The sequence below is a fragment of the Ornithorhynchus anatinus genome, chromosome 10 (assembly GCF_004115215.2).
Source record: "Ornithorhynchus anatinus isolate Pmale09 chromosome 10, mOrnAna1.pri.v4, whole genome shotgun sequence".
Classification (NCBI taxonomy): domain Eukaryota; kingdom Metazoa; phylum Chordata; class Mammalia; order Monotremata; family Ornithorhynchidae; genus Ornithorhynchus; species Ornithorhynchus anatinus.
Genome location: NC_041737.1, coordinates 32,179,044 through 32,203,600, shown reverse-complemented (window position 1 = coordinate 32,203,600; position 24,557 = coordinate 32,179,044). Strand labels below are relative to the sequence as shown.

Below are 24,557 nucleotides of genomic sequence, written 5' to 3'. Positions count from 1 at the left end.
AGAGGACACCCAACAATGAAGAGAAACGGTGGAGAACCTTGAAGCTTACGATAAGGTAACGGGGTTGGAAGGTGAGGGAGGTGGGCAACCGCTGAAGGGTTTTGAGAAGAGGAGAGGTGTGTGCTCAGCCACGTTTCAGGAAGTCGATAATAATAATGTTGGTATTTGTTAAGCGCTTACTATGTGCAGAGCACTGGGGTAGATCCAGGATAATCAGGCTGTCCCACGTGAGGCTCACAGTCTTAATCCCCATTTTCCAGATGAGGTGACTGAGGCACAGAGAAGTGAAGTGACTTGCCCACAGTCCCACAGTTGATCTGGGCAGCCTCCTCAAATACTGACTGAAGCAGAGAGAGGTTGGAGGCGGGGACGCCAGCGAGGAGGCCATTATAAGAGTCAGTCGAAATACGATGACTGTTTGAATCAGAGTCACGACCGTAAGGGCGGAGAGGAAGATGTTTTTGAGGAGAGATTGGGGGCCAGCTTTCAGCTGCGGTTCAGATGTGAGAACGGAGCACCCACGAGTAGTAGAGGTTGGAGAAGTGGTATGGCGTAGTGGGTAGAGGACGGATCTGGGAGTGAGAAGTTCGTGGGTTCTTGTCTGCTGCGTGACCTTGAGCAGGTCGCTTCACTTCTCTGGGCCTCGGTTCGCTCATCCGTAAAATGGGGACGGAGGCTGTGAACCCCACATGGGACGGGGACTGTGTCCAACTCAATTTGTGTCTACCCACTGCAGTGTTTAGTACGGTTCTGATGGCAGCTGTAGGACTAGCCTGGCTCTGGACCCCTCCCCCAAGAAAAGGGAGGGAAGTGGGAGCCCTCAGCGTAGTCCTGGGGCGGAATTCCCCAAGCCCCGGGTCGGAGTGGCGCGTCAGGGGATGCGTTTTTTCCCGGGAAAACCTGAGATCGTCTCCTCTCAGTGACATGCGCCTTAGAGAAGCAGCGTGGCTTGGGAGTCAGAGGTCATGGGTTCTAATCCCGACTCCGCCACTTGTCAGCTGTGTGACTTTGGGCAAGTCACTTCACTTCTCTGGGCCTCAGTGACCTCATCTGTAAGATGGAGGTGAAGGCTGTGAGCCTCACGTGGGGCAACCTGACCCTGAGCGCTCAGAACAGTGCTTTGCACATAGTAAGCGCTTAACAAATATCACCATTTCTATTCCGGGCACGACCGGGAGGTTGGGTGACTCGCCCGTGGCCGTCAGCTCCCGCCAGGTGGCGTCATGGATGGTTTTCCTCCGGCAGGCGAATACTAATCATAATAATTATTATTATGATTATTATGGTATTTGTTAAGCACTTACTATGTGCAAGGCACTGTTCTAAGCTCTGGGGTTGCTACAAGGGGATCGGGTTGCCCCATGTGGGGCTCACAGTCTTCCCCCCCATTTTCCAGATGAGGTAACTGAGGCCCGGAGAAGTGAGGTGACTTGCCCAAAGTCACACAGCTGATAAGAACACGTTGCCGGCGTGGTCTTCGGACACAGCGGCCGCCCGTCGGGTCCAGCGGCGGCGTTCAAGTGGCTGGCGGTCACTGGCCTGCCTTCTTGGACGGAAGGCTGTTGGGCACAGCCGTCTGCAAACGGCGGGACATTACACCAGGGTTGCTAAGGGGCCACACTCAACGCTCAGTGGCAAGAGGGGATCACGAGCAACCAAGTCCTGGAACACAGAAACTCCCCTGGCAGTGAAATAAGGCTCACTTCATCACAGCTGAGCCGGGTGGGACGCGGGAAGGCGCACGGGGAAGCACCGTGGCCTAGTGGAGAGGACACGGACCTGGGAGTCAGAGGCCTTGGGTTCTAATCCTGACTCCGCCTCGTGCCTGGCTGTTGTGACCTTGGGTAAGTCGCTTAACTTCCCTCATCTGAAAAATGGGAATTCACTACCTGTTCTCCCTCCCACTGAGACTGTGAGCCCCATGTGGGACCTGATTCTCTTCTATCTACCCTGGCACTCGGTACACAGTCAGTGCTTAACAGATATTACTATTATTTTTGATAATGAGCGGCAGTAGGATTCCCAAACGGCTGCAGTACGGAGACCTGAAATTGGGAAACCAAAAGCAAGGAGGGAAGAGGAAACGTTTTAAGGACATGGTACAGAACTTTAGACAACGCTACATCCCAGCTGGTCACTGGGAATCAGTTACCACAGTTAGACCGCTATTTTGCACTGCCATCAATAATATTCATTAAGCATCTTCTCTGTGCAAATCTTTGCCAAAAGGCCTTCTCCAATTAAGTCCTCTTTTCCCTGGATCCCTCCCCCAACTACATTTTTTAAAATTGTATTTATTAAGGGATTACTATGTGCCAGGCACTGTACTGAGCACTGGGGTAGATACAAGATAATCAGTTTGGACACGGTCCATGTCCTACGTGGGGTTCACAGTCTTAATCCCCATTTGTCTACGCATGTGGATCTGTGACCTTTGGGCATACGATATTCACGGTGCCCTCAATCCCCGGCACTTATGTATATATCTTTAAAATATTGCGTTGTAAATTATTTAAATTAATGCCTGTCTCCTCCTCTAGACTGTAAGCTCGTTGTGGGCAGGGAACACGTCTGCCAACTCTGTCGTACTCTCCCAAGCGCTTAGAACAGTGCTCTGCACCTAGTCAGCACACAAAAAATGCCCCTGATTATTCATGATATGCACTAAGCATGTAGGAGCGTTCATTAGTGTAAGTAGACGTGACCCCTGCCCACAGGATGCTTAGAGTCTAAGAGGGAAGACAGACACCAAAATAAATATAGATATATGCAAAGTATTAAGTCGGGGAGGGGTGTGAGCATCCAAATAGTTAGGTGACGCCAATGTGCTGAAGTGGGAGTTGTGGGGGTTATAATAGTTATAACTGTGGTATTAATTCAGTGCTTATAATGCACGAAAGATTGTAGTAGATACAATTAGGTCAGACGCTGTTCCTGTCCCACTTTGGGGCTCACAGTCTGTTAGGGAAGGAGAAGAGGTATTTCATCCCCATTTTGCACGGGAGGTAACTGAGGCCCAGATAGGTTCAGTGGATTTGCCCAGTGTCATGCTTTTTTTGGTGCTCGTTAAATGTTTACTATGTGCCAAGCACGGTACTAAGTGAATTCAAGTGACCGACCCGGCATGCGAGGGGCTGATCGGGATTAGAACTCAGGTCCCCTGACTCCCAGGCCCGTGCTCTTTCTCCTCGACTATGCTGCTTCCCTATATAAGACGGGGAGGTGAGAGATTAATCAAGAAAGGTCTCCTGGAGGAGATATGATTTCAGAAGGGTCTTGAATCAATCAGTGGTATTTATTTAGCCCCTACTACGTGCAGAGCACTGTGAGGGTTGAGAGAGCAAAGTACAACAGAATTGGCAGACACGTTCCCTGCCCGCAGTGAGCTTACAGTCCAGAGGATGAGCTTTTAGATGGAAAGGGCAGGGGTCTGTCGGATGAGCTGCTGGGAAGGGAGAAGGGGTTCCATGCAGAAGGGAGGGTGTGAGCACGGAAGAGGTTGGTGATGAGAGAGAGGAAAATGAGGACCATTCATTCATTCATTCATTCATTCATTCCTTCAATAGTATTTATTGAGCACTTACTATGTGCAGAGCACTGTACTAAGCGCTTGGAATGTACAAGTCGGCAACAGGTAGAGACAGTCCCTGCCCTTTGACGGGCTTACGGTCTAATCGGGGGAGACGGACAGACGAGAACAATGGCAATAAATAGAATCGAGGGGAAGAACATCTCATTAAAACAATAGCAAAGAAATAGAATCAAGGCGATGTACATCTCATTACCGAAATAAATAGGGTAATAAAGATATATACAGTTGAGCGGACGAGTACGGTGCTGAGGGGAGGGGACGGGAGAGGGGGAGGAACAGAGGGAAAGGGGGGAGAAGAGGGAAGGAAGGGCCCCATAAAGGGCTCCTGCAGCTGCTCCTTCTGCAGTCTGCAACTTACAGTCTGGGCGGGGGGGGGGGGCGGCCGGCCGGACACAGACATTAAAATAAACTGTGGTTAGGTTCATAAGTGCTGTGGGTTGAGGTTGGGTGAGCACTAAATGTCCAAAAATCACAGTTCCAAGTTCATAGATGATGCAGAAAGGAGAGGGAGTCAGAAAAAGCGGGTTTAACTGGGGAAAGCCTCTTGAAGGAGTTGGGGCCTTAATAAGGCTTTGAAGGTCTTTAATAAGGTCGCCTGGTGTATATGGAGGAGGAGGGAGTTCCAGGTCAGAAGGAGGATGTAGGATAGAGGTTGGTGGTGAGGCAGATGGGAGCAAGCTGGAGCTAGGGGAGCAGAGTGTGCAGGCTGGGCTGTAGTAGGAGATCAGTGAGGTAAGGTAGGAGGAGGACAAGCCGACCGAGTGCTTTAAAGCTGGCGGAAGGTAAGGCGTTTCTGTTTGACGTGGAAGTGGATGGACAACTACTGGACTGCGCTTTTTTTCAAAAAAATGATCGGGTAGCAGAGTGAAGTATGGTCCGGAGTGGGGAGTGACAGAAGGCGGGGAGGTCAGCAAGGAGGCCGATGCGGTCCAGATGAGCTAGGATCCTTCACGACATCGCCAAGATCCGCCCCTTCCTCTCCATCCAAGCCGCTACCTTGTCGGTACGGTCTCTCGTCACACCCCGACTGGATTACCGCATCGGCCTCCTTTCTGATCTCCCAACCTCCTGTCTCTCCCCGCCTCAATCTGTACTTCACTCTGCTGCCTGGATTATCTTTCTACAGAAACACTCTGGGCAGGTCACCCCTTCTCCTCAGAAATCTCCAGCGGTTGCCTATCAACCTTCGTATGAAGCAAAAACTCCTCACTATTGACTTCAAAGCTCTCCGTCCCCTTGCCCCCTCCTACCTCACCTCCTTTCTCTCCTGCAGCCCAGCCCGCACACTCCGCCCCTCTGCCGCTCACCTCCTCACTGGGCCTCGTTCTCGCCCGTCCCGCCGTCGACCCCCGGCCCACGTCCCGCCTCTGCCCCGGAATGCCCTCCCTCCTCACAGCCGCCAAACTAGCTCTCTTTGCCTCTTCAAACCCTACTGAGAGCTCACCTCCTCCAGGACGCCTTCCCAGACTGAGCCCCCCTTTTCCTCTGCTCCTCCTCCCCTCCCCATCACCCCTACTCCCTCCCTCTGCTCTACCCCCTTCCCCGTCCCACAGCACTTGGTTAGATTTGTACATATTTATTCTGTTTATCTTATTAATGATGTGTATATATAATCCTATTTATCTATGTTGACGCTATTGATGCCTCGCTACTTGTTTTGTTTTGTTGTCCGTCTGTCCCTTCTAGACTGTGAGCCCGTTGTTGGGTAGGGATCATCACTATCTGTTGCCGAATTGTACTTTCCAAGCGCTTAGTACAGTGCTCTGCACACGGTAAGTGCTCAATAAATACGATTAAATGAATGACTAGTGTAGTAGCCATTTGGATGGAGAGGAAAGGGCAGACTTTAGTGAAGCTGTGAAGGTAGAACAGACAGGTTTGGTGACAGATTGAATATGTGGTCTGTATGACAGAGATGAGTCCCAGGCCAGAGGCAGGAGGTGGACGAGGGGTCAGCTGTGAGATAGACAAGATCAAGGTATAGAGTGTAGCCTGGCGTCAGAGAAGCGAAGCACGTGAGCTGGGTTGTAAGAAATCGGTGAGGTAAGATCGGAGCGGGCAAGTTGATTGAGTGCTTTAAAGTCGACGGTAAGGAGTTTCTGATTGATGCCGGAGGTGGATGGGCCATCGCTGCTGGTTCCGGGACGAGTGGGGAAACACGACCCGATTGCTTTTGTTGAAAAATGATCCGGGCAGCAGAGTGAAATATGGACTTGAGTGGGGAAAGACAGGAGGCTGGGAAGTCAGTGAGGAGGCCGATGTGGAAGTCAAGGTGGGATAAGATAAGTACTTGGATCAGTGAAGTAGCAATTCAGATGGAGAGGAAGGTGTGGATTTTAACCATTTTAAGAAGGTGCAACCAACAGGATCTGGTGGCATTAGAGAAATGAGTTAAGAATAGCGCCCAGGTTACGGGCTTGCGAGACGGGGAGGATGGTGGTTCGGTCTACAGTAATGGGAAGTTAGGAGGACAGGATTTGGGGGAAAGACAAGGAGTTCAGTTTTGGGGTGTTTTTTTACACATTATGTTTGAGGTGTTGGTTGGACATCCAAATCAAGATGTCTGTCACAAGCTTCCCCTTCCTCCCCTCCCCGGCTGGTACCAACCAGGATTTTCCTGGACGGGGTAAGCCTCGGTGACACGTGGTAGAGTCAAACCACACCACTGACGACCAAGGTTACTGTGGAAAGTTTTTGCTTAGTTTTACCAACGTGCAAGGGAGTGACACATACACGCTCTCACTCCCTCCACTCCACCCAGGGTCCGATACCGGTCTGCTGGTCAAGGGAGCCCATTCTGCCAGCGCTTCTTCTTTCTGCTTTTAAGTGCTGCTGCCTTCTGCCGCTTTCGATTACCGCTCTCCTGCTGCTCACTTCTTCAGGGCTTGCTTCTCTGTGCTGCTTCTGCTCCCGGCGCTTCTCTCTGCGTGCCTCTCTTTCGCTCTCTGTGTGCCAGCCTTGCCATCCAAGCGACCGCCTTCTAGCTCCTCTTGGGATACTGCTGGGAAGGATGAGAGAGTTGAAGAAGGGGCAGGAGGACTGCAGAGGAGCAGGGGAGATTTTAGGGAGATCACACTTGATGGGGCCAATTTTATAAATAGAGTGTGTGGCCAGATCATTAGAAGCAAGCGATGGAGGGTGGAAGTACAGGGTTTTTGAGGGGGGAATTGAGTATCCGAAACAGCTGGTGTGAGCCATGGATATGGGGGGTCAATAAGGAGGGAGAAATAACGTTGCCGGACAGTGGAGAGGATAGAGTTGGAGGGGTGAGGCCTCTCTTCCCCGAGAGCTGTAGGTCCGAGGCTCTGACACGTCGCCGCTTCCAGCTCCATTCCCTAGGGTCCTGCTGGCTGGCTGGGGAAGAGGGACCAGGCCCCTCCCCGCTTCCTCTCCCCCCATATCCCTTTTCCTCCACCTCTGGAACCATGGATTTCAGCTCCCAGTGAGTCTGCGAAGAAGGGCCGCGGTCAAGCAGTTTGGGAATCACTCAGCCAACCGTCATCGGCATTTACCGTGTGCTTATTGTGTGCGGAGCGCTGTACTAAGATCTTGGGAGAGTCCTCTAGACTCTAAATGGGCAGGAAACGTGTCTGCTAATTCTGTTGTAGGGTGCTCTCCCCAGTACTTAGTACAGAGCTCTGCACATAGTAAATACCGTTAATTGATTGAGGCAACAGAGACGGTAGACACAACCCCTGACCACAAGAAGCTTACAGTCCAGTGGTCCCTAGGGTGCTGGGGATGGATTCTGAGAAGGCTGGGGTGGGGGCCTTGGTGAGCAGAGGGTCGGGGCAGCTTGGTACGGCAGACCTCGTCCCCGGGCAGGGGGCCCTCACAGGCCGGGGGTGAGGGGGAGAGGGGAGTACTGACTGAACAAAGAGACGTTCTTTACGCGTGGAAGAGCAGGGGCCCGTGAGGAGCCTGCCCCGGTAATCTGTGCCCGGATTTCCCCCGACCTACCCCGGCCGTGGCCACATCACCACGGCCCGGGGTCCGGCCTGCCGTTCACCCCCTCCTCTGGGCGGGGGCCCCCCCTCCCCGGGCACTCTGCGATGCCCTCTGTCCCTCCAGACAGCAGTGACGGCGAGCTGGAGCTCTCGACCTTGCGGCACCAGCCGGAGGGCCTGGACCAGCTGCAGGCCCAGACCAAGTTCACCAAGAAGGAACTGCAGTCACTGTACCGAGGCTTCAAGAACGTGAGTGTTCCCAGGCTGCTGTCACCGTCCCCTGCCCGAGGCCGACTCCATTCCCCTGCCGTCGCCATCTGCCCCTGCCCAGAGCTGACCGTAGTGCCCTGTCGCCCCCACTGCCCCTACCCTGACTGCCCCCGCTGTCCCCGGCCAGGACTGACCCAGCTGCCCCCCGACACGGCTGTCCCCGCCCAGAAGACGATCCACACACCTACTTCCCCTGGGCCCTGCCAACCCCGCTGTCCTGCCCAGGGCCGAACCTGCTGCCTCCAACATCTCTGCTGACCCCCGACCAGGACTATTCCCAGTGCCCCACCATCCCCACAACCTCCCTGCCCAGGGCTGCCCTCGCAACCCCGCCATCCCTGCTACCGCCTGCCCGGGGTTGCCCACACTCCCTCTGGCCCCGAGGACCAGGGCCGGCAGAGGCACTGAGTCTTGGGAGCTGAGATGTCAGGGTGCCGGAGGGGGAGGAGAGGGGTGGGGACGGGGCAGAGGACGACACTATCCGAGAGGGCTGCGGGCCGGGGAAAGCCTCCCCAGGGTTGCTGCAGTGGAGCCAAATCCGAAGCCAGAGGGACCCGGTGGCGCGAAGTCGCCAAACCTCCCTCTCTCCCCGCCTCCCAATCCCCCCGAGGGACTCACTGCCTTGAGTTTTTAGCGTTTTAGCCTCCCTATCCCCACCCCCGAGCCCTGTCCGGGCCCCGTCAAAGGAACAGGGCCGGGACGGCCTCGTCAGGGTTAACCCGGGAACGTTTTCCAGGACGGAGAAGACAATCCACACACCTACTTCCCCTGGCACGTCCACACACACAGAGCCTGGCCTAGTAGAGAGAGCACAGGCCTGGGAGTCAGAAGGACCTGGGTTCTAATCCCTGCTCTGCCACTTGTCTGCAGGGTGACCTTAGGCAAGTCGCTTCACTTCTCTGTGCCTCAGTTCCCTCATCTGTAAAATGGGGATTAAGGCCGTGAGCCCCACGTGGGACAGGGACTGTGTCCACCTTGAATAACTTGTATCTAACCCAGTGCTTCGTACAGTGCCCGGCACACAGTGAATGCTTAACAAATACCCTAAAAACACACACACGTATACCCAGTGAGACCAGATTTATGATAAATAAAAGGGTTACGGAGGCTTCCACAGGACGGAAGCACCCGACGGGGAGCCGGGGGGACCACTGGGTCAGAGGGGATAGGTCACAGGTCAGCCGGGATGCCGCAGGTCACGGAAGAGGAGGTGAGCTCCTGCAGGGAGCGGCCGGGGAAGGGTGAGCCGGGCCGGGCCACCGCGACCCACAACTCCTCCTTCCCGCAGGAATGCCCTACCGGCCTGGTAGACGAAGAAACCTTCAAGCTCATCTACTCCCAGTTCTTCCCTCAGGGAGGTGAGTTGGCCTGCCCTGTCCCCCGGCTCCTCTCTTCGGGTAGGATGGGCCTGGTTGCGGGGCCCGGGGGGGGGAAGGTGTCCCCTCGGGGTGATATGGCCACAGCTGTGGCCCCTTGCCACTTTGGGAAGCCCCTCCCTGACCAGGTGGGCGTCATCAGGCCGGGGACTCTAGAGAACGGCTTCGGAGTCCCCTGCCCCCGGCTGGTGGCACGGCAGAGCGAGGAGGCCCTGGCCCTCGGGGGACTGGAGCCACCCTCCGCAGCCGGGAGCCCCCGCAGACCCCGATTCCGGGCCTCAGTGTCCCCTCCCTCGCCCTCCCCTCCAGGCCCGCTGGGGCCACTGCAGGCCCCGGCCCGCGGCCCCACTGTGACCTGGACTGACCCTCTCCCTCTCCTCACAGACGCCACCATGTACGCCCATTTCCTCTTCAACGCCTTTGACGCAGACGGCAACGGGGCCATTCACTTCGAGGTGGGTCCTCCCGGCCCCATGGGCTGCCCACCGGACGGAACTGTCCCCCGAGCCCAGAGCCCGCGGCGCTGCCTTTCCCCAAGACCCCCGACCTGAGACCCCTGGGAAGGGGTCCACGGGCTAGACAGCAGTGGGAATGAGTCCACACGTGTCTGCTGCGCGGGGGCTTCTGGGGCGTGGGTCGACTGCGTGACCGCGAGATACGCGTCTTCTGTGTGGGCTTGTCTACTCTGTGTGTGTGTTGGGTTCACGAGCTCTAGGTGTGTCGGCTATGTGAGCTTGTGAACCCTCACGTGTGTCTACTGACCGATCGATTGATGGACGGCTGTACGCGTCGGCGGCGTGCACCTGTCTACCCTATGTGCGTTGTGGGTCCGTGTGTCTACTGTGTGACTGTTATATGTCCGTCAACCGAGTGTGGCAGCTATGTGCCATTGCCTACCTTATGTGTGCAGATGTCTGTGTGACCGTGTGTGTCAGCTGTGTGCGCTCGTCTACCTTATACGTGTCATCATGTGGCTCGGTGGAAAGAGCACGGGCTTTGGAGTCCGAGGTCATGGGTTCGAATCCTGGCTGCACCACTCGTCAGCTGTGGGGCTGTGGGCAAGTCACTTAACTTCTCTGTGCCTCAGTTACCTCATCTGTAAAATGGGAATTAAGACTGTGAGCCCCACGTGGGACAACCTGATTCCCTTGTGTCTACCCCAGCGCTTAGAACGGTGCTCTGCACGTAGTAAGCGCTTAACAAATACCAACATTATTATTATTATGTGTGTATGTTTCTACGGTCTGACGGCTATATGTGTGTCAGCTGTGTGTGCTCTGTGTGTTTGCTGCGCGCATCTGTCGCTTGTGTCCACTGCGCGTCGGCTCCGCTCTCCCCCTCTAGACCGTAATCTCTTCGAGGTCAGGGAATCCGTCTCCCGACTCCGTTTTACCGTGCTTAGGACCGTGCTCCGCGGTACTCAGTAAATACCGTCGGTTGATCGGTTGTTAGCTGTGGACTCATCTGTCCATAAGCGTGTGTTTTATCTGCGCATCCGTCCACTGTGTGTCCACTAAAACTGTGTCCTTTGTGTGAGCTTGTCTACCCCGTGTATGCATCTGCTGGGCAGGTTATATGAATGCGGCTACTGGGTAGGCTGTGACTAGGTCTTCTGTGTGTGTGTGTGTGTGTGCGCGTCTGCCTTTTGGGTTTGTCTACTCTATGTGTGTATTTGCTGGGTGTATACGTGTGATATGTGTATCTAGTGAGGGTGCGTTTATTATTATTATTAAAAATAATAATTATTATGGTATTTGTTAAGTGCTTACTATGTGCCAAGCTCTGTTCTTAGTGCTGGGGGCGGGGGAATACATTCATTCAACAGTGTTTGATTGAGCGCTTACTATGTGCAGAGCGCTGTACTAAGCGCTTGGAATGTACAAATCGGCAACAGATTGGGACATTACAGGGTAATGAGGTTGTCCCAGGTGGGGCTCACAGTCTTAATCCCCATTTTACAGATGAGGTAACTGAGGCACAGGGAAATCAAGTGACTTCCCCGAGGTCACGCAGCAGACGAGTGGCGGAGCCGGGATTAGAACCCATGGCCCATGACTCCCAGGCCCGGGCTCTGGCCGTGCTGCAACTCTCTGCCGGGTTGCAACTCAGTTTACTATGCGTGAATATGTATGCGCTTGCTCTGCTGGATGTGTGTATTTTTACTGTAATAATACTAATAATAATGTTGGTATCTGTTAAGCGCTTACTCTGTGCAGAGCACCGTTCTAAGCCCTGGGGTAGATACGGGGTAGTCAGGTGGTCCCACGTGAGGCTCACAGAGAAGCAGCGTGGCTCGGTGGAAAGGGCACGGAGTCAGAGGTTCGAATCCCGGCTCTGCCACTTGCCAGCTGTGTGACTGTGGGCAAGTCACTTCACTTCTCTGGGCCTCAGTTACCTCCTCTGTAAAATGGGGATTAACTGTGAGCCTCACGTGGGACGACCCGATCACCCTGTATCTACCCCAGCGCTTAGAACGGTGCTCGGCACGTAGTAAGCGCTTAACAAATGCCGGCATTATTACCCCCATTTTACGGATGAGGTAACTGAGGCACAGCTGTATGCACGTGCGGCGTGCATCCGCCGTTTGCCGTAAGCGCTCCTCTAGACTGTAGACTCACCGTGGGTGAGGAGTGGGTCCGTCTACTCTTCCGACTGTGTAGCACAGAGCTCTGCGCACAGTAGATGCTCAATAAATATGACTGTACGTATCTGGGTGAGTACGTGCGCGTCTCTACCGTGCGTGTATGCGTGTGATTGTTGTGTGTGGGCATGTTGGGGGTCCGTGTCTCTGCTGTGCGTGCGTCTGCTGGGTGGGGGTGTCCGCTGAGTCGTACGTGCGTGGCCGGGGGGGGGGGGACACACGGGGTAACAAAGAGGACCGTGGGAGAGAGGAAGCAGCCGAGCAGGCCGAGGCTGAGTCCAGGGCGGTTGTGAGCTGCGGTGAGGGGATGGGCTCCGTTGGGGCCCCACAGGGAGGTGCCCGTCCCCCCGCCCGGCCGGTCCCCCGGCCTCCACTGCCGCTCCCACCCCCTCCTCCCCACCCCCACGCCCCCCGCTCCGGCCTCTGGGCCTAGAAATAGCTCTGGCCCAAACCGCAACACCAGGCGATCCTCCCTGGGCCCCTCCCCGTCGACGCCGCTTCCATCTCGGGCCCCAGAGGAGGGTCAAGGGCAGCCGGCGGGAAAGACGCCGAAAGAATGTGGGAGCTCAGATCTCCGGGCTAGCGGTGACGGCGAGCGGCACGGGGGCTCCGAGGAGCTATTGCTCCCACCCCGTCCGGGTAAACGGCGAGAGGGCACGGCCAGCAGAGAGTCAGCCATAGGGGTTGAGTCTCGCCGAGCCTCCGTTTCTCCATCTGTAATTGGATAGGTTGCCGGGACGGGGAGAAGGCTGCGGGTCGATACGAAATCTTCCTGCTCCCGCTCTCTCTTCCCCTCCCCTTCTCCTCCCTACCCTTCCTGCATGACACAGCCCTCGGCCCCAAGACGTGGGGAGCGGGGAGGGGCCTCGGGCCTTAAGAGAAGCAGGGTGGCCTAGCGGACGGAGCGCGGGCCTGGGAGTCAGGAAGACCTGGGCTCTGATCCCGGCTCCACCGCTTGTCTCCTGTGTGACCTTGGGCAAGTCGCCTCGCTTCTCTGTGCCTCGGTTTCATCGACTGTAAAATGGGGATTCATACTGTGAGCCCTGTGTGGGACGGGGACTGTGTCCAACCCGATTTGCTTGTGGCCACCTCAGTGCCTAGGACAGGGCCTCTGGGCCGACACCTTGGGCAAATCACAACCTCTCCGTGCTCCTGTTGCCTCATCCGTAAAACGGGGATAAGACGGCTGTTCTCCCTACTCGGGGGATGTTTTAACGATGGAGGGAAATAACTGATATCAAAGAGCTTTGGGGAAATAAAAGCTCCAGACCCATTCAACATTTAGTTTGGGTCCCGTTATCCCGTGTCTCCCCGGCACTTTGACCTTCGCGTCGTCATTCATTCAGTTCATTCGTATTTATTGAGCACTTCCTGTGTGCAGAGCTTGGGAGAGTACTGTACAACGATAAACAGACGCATTCCCTGCCCACAACGAGCTTAGAGACTAGAGTGGGGGAGACAGACATTAATATAAAGAAATAAGTTACAGATATGTTCGTAAGTGAAGCGGGGCTGGGAAGAGGGATGAACAGAGGGAGCAAGTCAGAGCAACGCGGAAGGGAGTGGGAGAAGAGGAAAGGGTGGGCTTAGTGAGGGAAGGCCCCCTGAAGGAGATGTGCCTTCAATAAGGCTGTGAAGCGGGGAGAGAGTAACTGTCTGTCGGATTTGAGGAGGGAGGGCGTGCCAGGATGTGGGTGAGGGGTTGGCGTCGAGGTAGGCGAGATCTAGTCTCAGTGAGAAGGTTAGCATTAGATTTGCTCTCTCTCTCTCCTTCTCTTTCCGCTCTTTCTCTCCCTCTCTCCCTCCCTCTTTCCCTCTCTCTCCCCCCTCCCTCTCTCCTTTCCCATCTCTTCCCTCTTCTCGTGCCATTTGTTAAGCACTTACAATGTGCCAAGCACTGAGGTAGGTACACAGTAATCCGATCCAATACCGTTCCTCTCCCGCAGGGAACTCACAGTCCACGAGGGAGGGAAAACAGGTGGTGAATCCCCATTTTACAGATGTGGAAACTCGGGCCCAGTGAAGTCCGTTGACTTGCCCATGGTCACGCAACAGGGAGATGGCAGAACCAAAATAAGAACTCAGGCCTGTCTCCTGACTCCCCGGTCCACGTTCCTTCTACCAGGCCACACGTCTTCTTTGTCCCACGCGGTTTTTCCCCTCCTCTTCTCATTTTTCCTTTCCCTCCTCTCTCTTCCCTTTTTTTCCTTTTCACGTACTCCCTGACTCTTCCTGAAGGAGTTTGCTCAGGGGACAGAGAGGGGAGAGAGGACACCTCCTGCCTTTAACTCCCTCCTCCTCTGTTGCCTACAGACCACCGCCGCCTCCACCTCCAGAGCCCTCCTAAAATCACGTCTCCTCCAAGAGGCCTTCCCCGACTAAGCCCTCTTTTCCCCTACTTGCCCTCAGATCCGTACCCTTTAAGCCCTTGATATCCATCCCACCCCCAGTCCCCCAGCACTTACGTACCTGTCCGTAATTTATCTTGAAGTCCGTCTCCCCGTCTAGGCTGTAAGCTCCTTGTGGGCAGGGATCGTGTCTACCGACTCTGCTGTACTTTCTCAAGCGCCTAGTCCAGTGCTCAGCACACGGCGAACACTCAATAAATACATTAATTGACTGGGGAGCCCTTTGCCACCCATCGAGTTGGGTCCTGGCTGTAATCGAGGGGCTCCAGGGGTGCTGGCTTAGGGGCCATACCTGGCAGTGCCCCAAACACTTACTATAATGCCCCAAAACACTTAGTATGATGCTCCAAGCTCTTAGCGCAGTGCTCTGCACGTAGAAAGCATTCACTGATAAGACTGATTGCCAGCCCTCAGCCTGGCTCCCACATTGCTGACTTGTCGGGAAGGTGGGCAGAGCTCTCTGCCTGCCAGTCTATCTCCCCACCCTGCCCTTGGGCTCCACTGGCCATTTGGCCTCTGCTCCCAGGCAAAGCAACCTGGGTCGGGGGGCGAGACCGGGCGCCTCCGTGACCCCCGGCCTCCTCGCTGCTCTGGTTGCAGGACTTTGTGGTCGGCCTCTCCGTCCTGCTGCGCGGCACAGTCCATGAGAAGTTGAAATGGGCCTTCAATCTGTACGACATTAACAAGGACGGATACATCACGAAGGAGGTGACCCAGACGGGCTGCGGTTTGTGCTGGTGCCGGGGGCGACGGGGCTGCAGTGGCAGGGATGGTGGGGGAGGCTCGAGGAGCGGGGAGGGAGAGCGGCTGAGGAGCCCGGGGAGCCCTGAGTGGGATTTGGAACCGGTGAGGGTGTCTACGGACCCCACAGGACTCTAGATTCACTCTTCCATTCGGGCGCGTTTACCGAGCGCTTACTGTGCGGAAAGCTCTCGGTTCCCGTCTACTTGTTTCCTTTCGTTGTCTGTCACCCCCTTCTAGACTGCGAGCCCGTTGTTGGGTAGGGATTGGCTCTATCTGTTGCTGGATTGTACTTTCCAAGCGCTTGGTACAGTGCTCTGCGCACAGTAAGCGCTCAATAAATACGAAGGAATGAATGAACCAAAGCGCTGTACTAAGCGGTTGGGAGAGTACGATATCACAATAAACAGACACATTCCCTGCCCACAGTGAGCTCACAGTCTAGAGGGGGAGACCGTCATCTAGATTGGAAGGTCCCTGCGGGCAGGGATGGTGCCCGCCAACTCTGTTGTATTTTACTCTTTTCCGAGTGCTCGATTCAGTGCTCGGCACTCAGTAAGTGCTCAACAAGTACCGCTGACTGGAAGAGGGCCCTGGGGTCAGGTGGGCTGGGTTTCGGGCCCCCCTCCTTCTTCCTCTGCCCTCCAGCAGGCCCCAGACAAGTCAGCAAGGGGTCAGGAAAGCCCATAGGGGTAGTGGGGCTGGTCAGGGGAGCTCAAAAAGAGCCTGGGTGGAGGGAGGGGATGGGGACGCCTCGTGTGCGGGGCCCAAATCTCGTATCTAAGACTCGGAGGGAGCCAGACTTCTAAGGGGGACCACATCTCTACGCCTCCCGGGACGTCACCCCCCGCGGCCAGGTCCGGCCCAGCCGCCGGGGAGAGAACTCTGCAGCGGGGCTGGGCCTAGTTCGGCCAATCCCTCGGCCTGGGCTCGGGGGGCCTGCTGGCTTTGGCGAACGAGCCGGTTCTCTGCCTGTGGCCTATTCCTTCCGCAGCCCACAGGCACCCCCTGTAGCCGAGAGAGGGTGTGAGCCTCCCTGACCGCTAGCCCTCGGGAGCAGAACCCGTTATTTATACCGATATCGAAATTATCGTCGTTATCGCTATTGGGATTGTTCTGCCCCCATGAGGGGTTTGTAGCAGGGCCCGTTATTAGTATGGATATTGGGATCATAGTTGTTACCGCTATTGAGCTTCTTTTGCTCTCATTATTTCTGATGTTTGCCAATCGCTTGCTTTAGGCCAAGTCCCGTCCCAGGTGCCGGAAAGCCAGGGCTGTTGACTCACACCCGATCCCTGACTTCCAGGGAACTCGCAGCCTTAAAGTGGGAGAAGGACAGACCCTGGGACGTGAAACAACCAAGAAAATTCTCGAATGACCTGATCACCCTGAATCATCATCAGCAGTGGAATTTACTGTGCACCTACTACGTGCAGAGTTCCACTCCTGTGCGTGGCAGAGTGCTTGGCACACAGTGAGCGCTTAACAAATGCCATTACAAATAAAAAATACCATTATTAAGACCAGTAACTCCAGAGCCACAGCCAGAGAAGCCGCTCTCAACCCCGCTCGAGGGAAGAGTCCTTGGCTTGGGCATCTCTTCGAGGGGACCTCCCCCTCCCCAGAGCCTCAGGGGGTCCCCTAGCTTCACTTCCATCCTCCTCCTCTCCCTCCTCCTCCCTTCAGGAGATGCTGGCTATCATGAAGTCCATTTACGACATGATGGGTCGCCACACTTTCCCCATTCTGAGGGATGATGCCCCCCTGGAGCACGTGGAGAAGTTCTTCCAGGTAACGTCCCCGTGGAAAGGACGCCTATGAGCCGGTGGGGGTGGGGGGAGAGGGGAGGCAGCCCTCCCTGCAGTCAGGCAGTGGAGAGAAAAGCTAGCTGGGAAAATAGATCTGGAGGCGGAGACAGGCTAACTGGGGAGAGGGGAGTGAAGATACAGCCAGGAACTTTAGAGGGAGGGGCACCCGGGGCAGGTAGAAACCCTGGTGGCTTGGGCTGGGGGCAGGAGAAGGAGAAAGGAGAGTCCGAGAGAGAGGGAGAGAGAAAACACTGCAGGCACTTTTGTGCGTAAACTCTGTGTGGCTGGGGAGGAGCCTTCTACCCACGAGGTCCTGAGCCTGAAGCCCAGCTGGCCCCTTCCAGGGGAGGGACTGACCCAGCCCCAGCCAACAGCTGGGAAAGCCCACTCTGGAGCCCCCCGCTCGGGCCTCCTCCATCCCGGAGGGGCCACGATCCCAGGCCGCGGGCGTTTGTGTTGCAGAAAATGGACCGGAATCAGGATGGAGTGGTTACAATGGAGGAGTTTCTGGAGACTTGTCAAAAGGTGAGTTTCTCGTCTCCCGACCTCCTCCCTTCCAAGGGTCCTCCTGAACCTGACGCCACGCTCCTCACCACCTCCCCGACCCTCGTGCCTCCTCCACCCCAGGGCTTAGCCCTCTCACCCATTCCCTCTCCACTCTGTGAGGCTGGAAACAGCCTGGGTCAGGCCAGGCGTGGCTCGACCGAGTTCTGTTCCTGGGGCCTGCGGGCTTCTGAGAGTGCGTGTTTGTGAGGGAGAAAGGGAGAGAGAGAGAGCGGTAGTTTGACGCTGTCACGGAATCTAAGCACGGGACCTGAAAAGGAGCCTGGTGACCACCCCAGTTAGGCAAGGATGCAAGGACATCCATGAGTCCTCACGGCCAGCAGCCTCATCTTCCATCGAAAACTCACCTTCCTTCACTCATTCACTCATTCATCGATGACAGATTGCCCCCCGTCACCAGCACAGTCGTTGGTTTGGGGGGCCCGCCCCCCTGAGCTTTCTCGCCAGCGAGGGTGGCCGTGGGGAACAGTGCCCGGCCCCCCGCAGTTTCACCACTCCCCGCTTTTTCTCTCATTCCTGTCACAGGACGAGAACATCATGAGCTCAATGCAGCTGTTCGAGAACGTGATCTAGAGGCGCCGCGGCCCAACCTTCCCGGGGCTCCGTCGAAATGGCTGCGCTGCCGCCGGCCACCGCCACCACCAGAAACAGTTTTTATAGATTTCAAGGAAAAACAAAACTGTTCAAAAAGTTTGCTCCAGACGCACACGTCCGGGGGACCGCTGGGGATGGAAAGGGCGAGCCAGAGACTAAGTGACTGAGACAGACCGAAAGGGAGAGGATGTGGGATGGGGTTTGTCGGAGGAGGAGGAGGTGGGAAAGATCTCTCCCTCATGGTCGGTGGACAGTAAGTCACACCGGTCCACTGCACAACAGAAGTTCTGGTCTTGGGGTCAAATGGGCAAAGATCTGGAATACTCGGGGTTTCTTCTGGTGTCGGCCGGGTGTGTCCATTGGGGAACTGGGCCCCCGCCTAGGACAGTTCTCTGGCTGACCAAAGGGACAATATGACCTCCAGAAGAGACTGACCCTTCCTCTCCCAGAGTACAGCTAGGCAGGGGTGTGATCTCCAGGCTCTGAGGGGCAGGGCTCAGAGGGGCGGAGACCCCTGGGCCCTCCCAGCCCTGAAAGCTTCTCATTTCTCTTCCAGATTCCCCATCGCCGCCTCTTTCCGTTCATCTTGTCTTCCTGTCCCGTGATTCCACATGGGGTGGGAGTCTGGCCGATCCTCGGAAGCATCTGGCCAAGGGCCCCGGAAGGTGCAGGGCCCAGACTTCCGGCCCTGGAGCTGATTCCCTGGGAAATGGGCTGGACACCACTGAGACACCCTATCTGGCCCGTGGGGAGTCGAATCATTCAAGAGTCCAGGCGGCATGAACACCTGCACCTGGAGAGGAGGGGGTGGGGGGGGGCAGGGGGGAAAGGAGGAGGAGGGGGAGGCTTTATCAACTCAGGGACCGAGGTGTGCTGTTGAGCAAGAGGAGGAGGAGCCCCCTCCTCCCGTACGCTCAGAGTGGGGACCCCCTTCCAAACTCTCATATTGACACCTATATGTGAATGGCATTGAGACCTCCCATCAGGGAGGGTCTTCCTCCACACTCCAAAAAAGGGAGCGGCCATTCCCGACTCAGGTTTCGGACAGGGGTTCGGGCAGTGAGGAGGAGGCGTGCAGTGGGGCTAGCCTGTTGGCCCAGAGAGGGCATCTAGTCAACGTGACTAGGGAATGGCATGGAGTGGGGCTGGTCCTTGGCCCAGGGAGGGCAGGCAGTTGATATGACTAGGCGGGGCACGGGGTGCGGCTGGTCTGTTGGCCCAGAGAGGTCAAGCAGCTGCGCGGGGGGTGGGGGAGGCGGGTGGGGGCACCGGCTAATGGAGCAGCGCAGGTCGGGCACCGGAGGAGATGAGGAGGATGGCATGTTTCTACCGAACGGGAAAACCTGATTCCCCTGAGGTAGGCCCAGGCACCCCACCCTTATCCCTTGTGAAAAGCACAAACAGTTCCAGAGGCAGACACATGCCCCGGGGGAAAATTTAGCCAGCAGCAGCCGCAGCAGCTGTGCCCAACGTCTTCCCAAAAGCCCACCAGGGAGCTCACCAGCGCGGCCCAGGGACCCGCAGAGGGTCAGGGAGGAGGAATCCCTCCTGCCCCTCAGAGTTCCTCACAGCCTGGTCCCATCCCTGCTCTTTTCCTCAGAGGAACAGGATCTGACTCCTACCCCGGACACAATCAGGATCCAAAAGCACAAACCCCCTGGACACTCGATTCTGACCACGGGTCCAGGCAGGGACCAAGCTCTTCAAGCTCCTACCGACGGGGGCAGAGGCCTCTGTGGGACGGATATGGCACTGTGGAATGAGAGGCGACAGGCAGATGGACGGTCAGATGGACAACAGGCAGACGGATGGGGGGACAGACTGGCAGACAGAGAAGGGAGCCAGGGCAGGGAGAGCAGACTCAGAGAGCAGCTGTAGATCGGTAGTAAGAAAGAGTCCGGGGGGTTCCAAATCCTGGTTTCGCCTGGTTCAAGGTTAGATGGGGCTGGAGGGGGCAGTCAATCAATCAGTCATATTTATTGAGCGCTTACCGTGTGCAGAGCACTGTACTAAGCACTGGAAGAGTGCAATATAACGGAGTTGGTAGACACATTCCCTCCCTACAGTGAGCTTACAGTCTAGAGGGGGAGACTGACGTAAAAGTAAATAAATACCTTAGAGAAATGTACGTGAGTGCTGTCGGGCTGAAGGTGGAGTGAATAAAGTTCACGAATTCAAGGGCTAGGGTGATGCAGAAGGGTGTGGGAGAAGAGGAAATGAGGGCTTAGTAGGGGAAGCCTTCGTGGAGGAGGTGTGCTTTTACTAAGGCTTCGAAACGCGGAGAGCGATGGTCTGTCAGATGTGAAAGAGGAGGGGGTTCCAGGCCAGAGGCAGGATGTGGCTGAGGGGTTGGAGGTGAGATAGACAAGATCAAGGTACAGTTAGTCAATCATGCAGCGAAAAGGCTGGCATTAGAGGAGCGACGCGCGCGGGCTGGGTTGTAGTGGGAAATCAGGGAGGTAAGGTAGGTGGGGGTAAGGTGTTGGATTACTTCAGAGCCAAGAGGAAGGAGTTTCCGTTTGATGAGGACGTGGATGAACAACCACTGGAGGTTCCCGAGGAGTGGGGAAACATGGACCGAACATTTCTGTAGAAAAATGATCCGGGCAGCAGAATGAAGTATGGAAGGAGGCAGGGAGTTCAGCGAGGAGGCTGATGCAGCAATCAGTCGGTGGGATGTATTAAGCACTTACTATGTGCAGAGCACTGTATTAAGCACTTGGGAGATTACGATACAACAGAGGTGGTGGATACATTCCCTGCCCTCAACGACCTTACGGTAAAAAGATACTAGAATAAGTACTTAGATGAACATCATAGCAGTTGGGATGGAGAGGAGTGGGCATATTTTAGCGCGTTGGGAAGGATGAACCGACGGGATTTGGTGACAGGCTGAACAAGTGGATTGCATGAGGGAGATGAGTCAAGCCCTTCCTGAGACTCTCAGAGGAAAGAGGCCCAGAATGTATCATAAGGAATAAAAGGATGCAGCAGGTCTACATTAGGCCGACGATTGGCTCCTGGCTTCCCCCAGTCCTCTGCTATTGAGTCAAAGGAGATCTACAAAAGCTAGCACACTTGTTCGCTGGGGGGGAAAAACCCTCCTGGTAGCTCACCCTCCTCCCAGCGAGCTGGCCCTGGGCTGGCTGCACGGCTCCGGGACAAGGCCACTATCTGCTCCCCTCTCCCCGCTTCAAGGGTCTCTCATCAAACAGAAATCTGGGATCTGCAACTGGGGGAGGGGAGGGGGGGCTGGAAGAAGGGTTTTTAGCCCCCTAGTTAGATCAAGAAGCTTGAGGAAGAGGAGGAAGAGAAGGCAGTGGGGGACGGGCGGATCAGAGAACATTCCGACTGAAAACATTCCATCGCTTCCTGCATCTTGCCAACCCTCTCTCCGTGGCTCAGTCTGCAGACCTGCAGGGCCCATGGAGCCCCCCTGTTTCTTCTCTCCCGACCCCAGAAGAAGCCCCTCATCGCCCCCTCCCCCGGGAGCGGTCCCCGGCCGAGGGAGCTGGGCGCCCAACTCCCCCGCTTCCACCCTAAGGCTGTTCTGGGGTTACAAGAGTCCAGCAGTGAGACCGTCCAGAGCCCAGGGCCCAGCACTGGCCGTCCTGCTGACTGTCCCTCTGGGGTCTTCAGCCTGAAGCGGGCTCTCTGTGCTTATCCAGCTTGACTGGTCCTCCATTTCTTCCTCCCCTCCCTTCATTCTCTCCCTCTCGTCTCCCCCCCACTTCTCAACCCTCACCCTTTCCTCCAGCCCCCTCCCCCGCCCCAGCCTCCTCCTTCCAGCGTTTGCCTTTAGCCCTCTCCACCCCTCTCCCGCTGGGTCGCATGTCTGGTTAGCGGTCACCTTTACTCTGGGGTCCCCGTCCCACCCCCAGCACACTGGCCTGGGGACCTTGTTCCCGCTCCCAGTTGTCTCATGACACCCAGCCCCGGTCTATTTTTAATAAAATAAACTTGAAAAGAAACAGAGGCGTCTGAATTTCCCTGCCCGAAGACCTCTGGACTCTCGGCGGTCAATGCCCCGGCCCGTGCCTGGTCTCCGTGCTCGGCACGTGACTCGTCATGCAGGAGAGGCTGCATCCGCCCGGTTAGCAAATCCTTTTCAGAAGAGGCCACTTCTGGTTGCCTCTTGTCCCTACTTCCTCAGCAATGTGTAACCACAACTTGGTCTCCTGACGGCTGGGGCCCTCGCCCCAGTAGTGCCAGCCAGAGTTCTCGGGAGCAACAGAGAGTTACTGGAATCGACCTTGAGCTGGCAAATTCCCCAGCAGGATTTTACAGGGCCCTACCCTACGATAAGACACGGAAATAGGCCTCTTCACTCCCAGGCGAGGTCCGGTCCCATCTACGCTCCGCGTACAAATAATGCCTTGAATGTAACATCAACTAACACCAAGTGATTTCATATCCATGATCTCATTTTATCCACTAACCATTGTGAGGTGGAAAGAGGTAAGGGGTTATTATCCCCAATTTCCAGATGAGGAAACCGAACGTCAGGGAGGCAGTGACCTGTCTCAAGTCACATAGGTCAGGGGCAGAAACTCAGCTCTACTGATTCCCCAGATCCGTGCTGGATCAGGACCAGTTTGGTCCAGAGCCCCTCATGGGGTGGGTATCCGGGGAGTCCCGGGTCGACCCACGGGGAGACTGGTTTGGGCCCTGGTCTCTGCACAGGTTGGGACACAAGCCTTCCCCTACGGCTGTCAGAGAAAACCCGCAGCCCGGCCCAGCGGAAAGAGCTCGGGCCTGGCAGGTAGGGGACCTTAGGCGAGTCACTAAAGTTCTCTGTGCCCTAGTTCCCTCATCTTTAAAATGGGGCTGTTCCCATTTTTCCGACCTGATCATCTCATATCCGTGCAGCCCCGCGGGCTGAGGAAGAGTCAGAGAGTCCCGGAACCAAGAATACCCCAGACCCACCCACACCACGGCACTGTGGCTGCCCCAGCCACGGTGGGGAGACAGAAAATAATAATGCCGGTAAGCACTGGGCTAAACACACAGTCCCTGTCCCTCCCGGAACTTACAGTCCAAAAGGGAGGCAGAACAGGTATTTTGTGCCCATTTTCTAGCTAAGGAAACTGAGGCACAGAGCGGTTAAGCGACTAAGTTGCCCAAGGTCACACATCAGGCAAGTGGTGGGACTGGGACTAGGACCTGGGAATCCTGAATCCCAGTCCTGTATATTTTCCACTTGGCCATGAGGCCTTTACTCGTCCTCCTTGGCATTCCAGAACAAGTCATCATGGGATTTCCATAGCCAGGTGGCCCCAGGTAGGCCACTGGCTGTCAGGGGCTGACGGGAACTGATCGGTATTCCCTCTCGGCCTGTCTCTGGCCGGCGCCGCCCCACCAAAGGCAGAGTGGAGAGCCACTGAGAGCTCTAGGGGGTAGTCCCCGGGGTGCGGGGGGGCCCCTGAGGTCAGCACACAGGGCAGGTCCTCACCCAAATATCCTGGTGACCAGGGCCTGGGGTTCGGGGTGGCTCGAAGCCCCTGAAAGGAGACCGCCCAAGCCACCAGGCCAGTATGGGAGAGCATTAATCCCAGCGACACCAGGAGAAACGGCGCCATGGTGTCGCTGAGGGTGTGAACGGAGCTGTAGCACCCAGGGAGAATGAGAGCGGGACTCACCCATAAAGAGTCCTGGCCAGTGGACCAGTAAACAATGGCTCTGGGTGCCAGCCAGACCAGTAAGGGAACTAGGCTCCTTGGAGAACAGAACGTCAGAAGAGGGGACCGAGCGGGGCGTGAACAGTGATGTTTAGGATTTAAAACGCTCAGTAAGTAGCATTGATTAATAGGACGCTCGTACCTGAAGCGATCTGAAGTAGACAAGCGCTACCGGCTGAGCTACCTCGGGTGGAAAGCACCCCTTTCCCCCGACAAACCTCCAGAGAAGGAGAATGATAATAAGGATAATAATTGCGTTACTTGTTAAGCGTCTGCTACGTGCCAAGCTCTGTTGTAAGCGCTGAGGTAGATACGAGTCATTCACGTTCTTCCTGTTGTATATTCAAACATCTCACCTCATGGATCATAATTATTATTAAGTAATGATAGCGAGAGTAACAATTATAATAATAACGATACTTGTCAAGCACTTACTCCGTGCCAAGCCCTAGTGAGAAGCAGAGTGGCCTAGTGGAAAGAGGACGGGCTTGGGAGTCACAGGACCTGGCTGATCCCAGGTTCTTGTCCGCCGAAGGATCCTGGGTAAGTCACTTGTCGGAGCTTCAGTTTCCTCCTCTGCAAGATCTGTTCTTGCTCCTGCTTAGACCGTGAGCTCCACATAGGGCAGGGAGTGTGTGAACATAGAACGGACAGGATCTGGTGACTGAATAGGGGGGTTGCAAGTGAACGAGAGAGCGGTTAAGGATCGTGTCGAGGTGACCGGCTTGAGAGACGGGGAGGATGGTGGTGATTTGGCTCTCCACCCTCAAGCACTTTAATGCTCAGCCCAGCACCCGCCGGGCCTTTGCCATTTTCCCTTGCTGTTCTTGATTTTAATGTCTGTTTCCCCAGCTGACTGGAAGCTCCTCGAGGGCAAGGAAAGCGTCTGCTGTATTGCACAGTCCCAAGCGCTTCCTATAGTGCCCGGCGCACGGAAG

General features: G+C 55.9%; 1 protein-coding gene across 1 annotated transcript in view; it reads left to right on the top strand.

Moving 5' to 3' along the window:
- The window catches only part of KCNIP3 (potassium voltage-gated channel interacting protein 3), an 88,163-nt gene extending 69,414 nt beyond the window's left edge, over positions 1-18,749 (top strand). Inside the window, exons 3-9 of the mRNA XM_029074270.2 lie at positions 7,664-7,788; positions 9,098-9,167; positions 9,570-9,640; positions 14,835-14,942; positions 16,662-16,766; positions 17,246-17,308; positions 17,873-18,749. Of these exons, the coding sequence (XP_028930103.1) occupies positions 7,664-7,788; positions 9,098-9,167; positions 9,570-9,640; positions 14,835-14,942; positions 16,662-16,766; positions 17,246-17,308; positions 17,873-17,920 (590 nt within the window). The 3' untranslated portion in view covers positions 17,921-18,749. The remainder of the gene's footprint in view (positions 1-7,663; positions 7,789-9,097; positions 9,168-9,569; positions 9,641-14,834; positions 14,943-16,661; positions 16,767-17,245; positions 17,309-17,872) is intronic.
- The last annotated feature ends 5,808 nt before the right edge of the window (positions 18,750-24,557 follow it).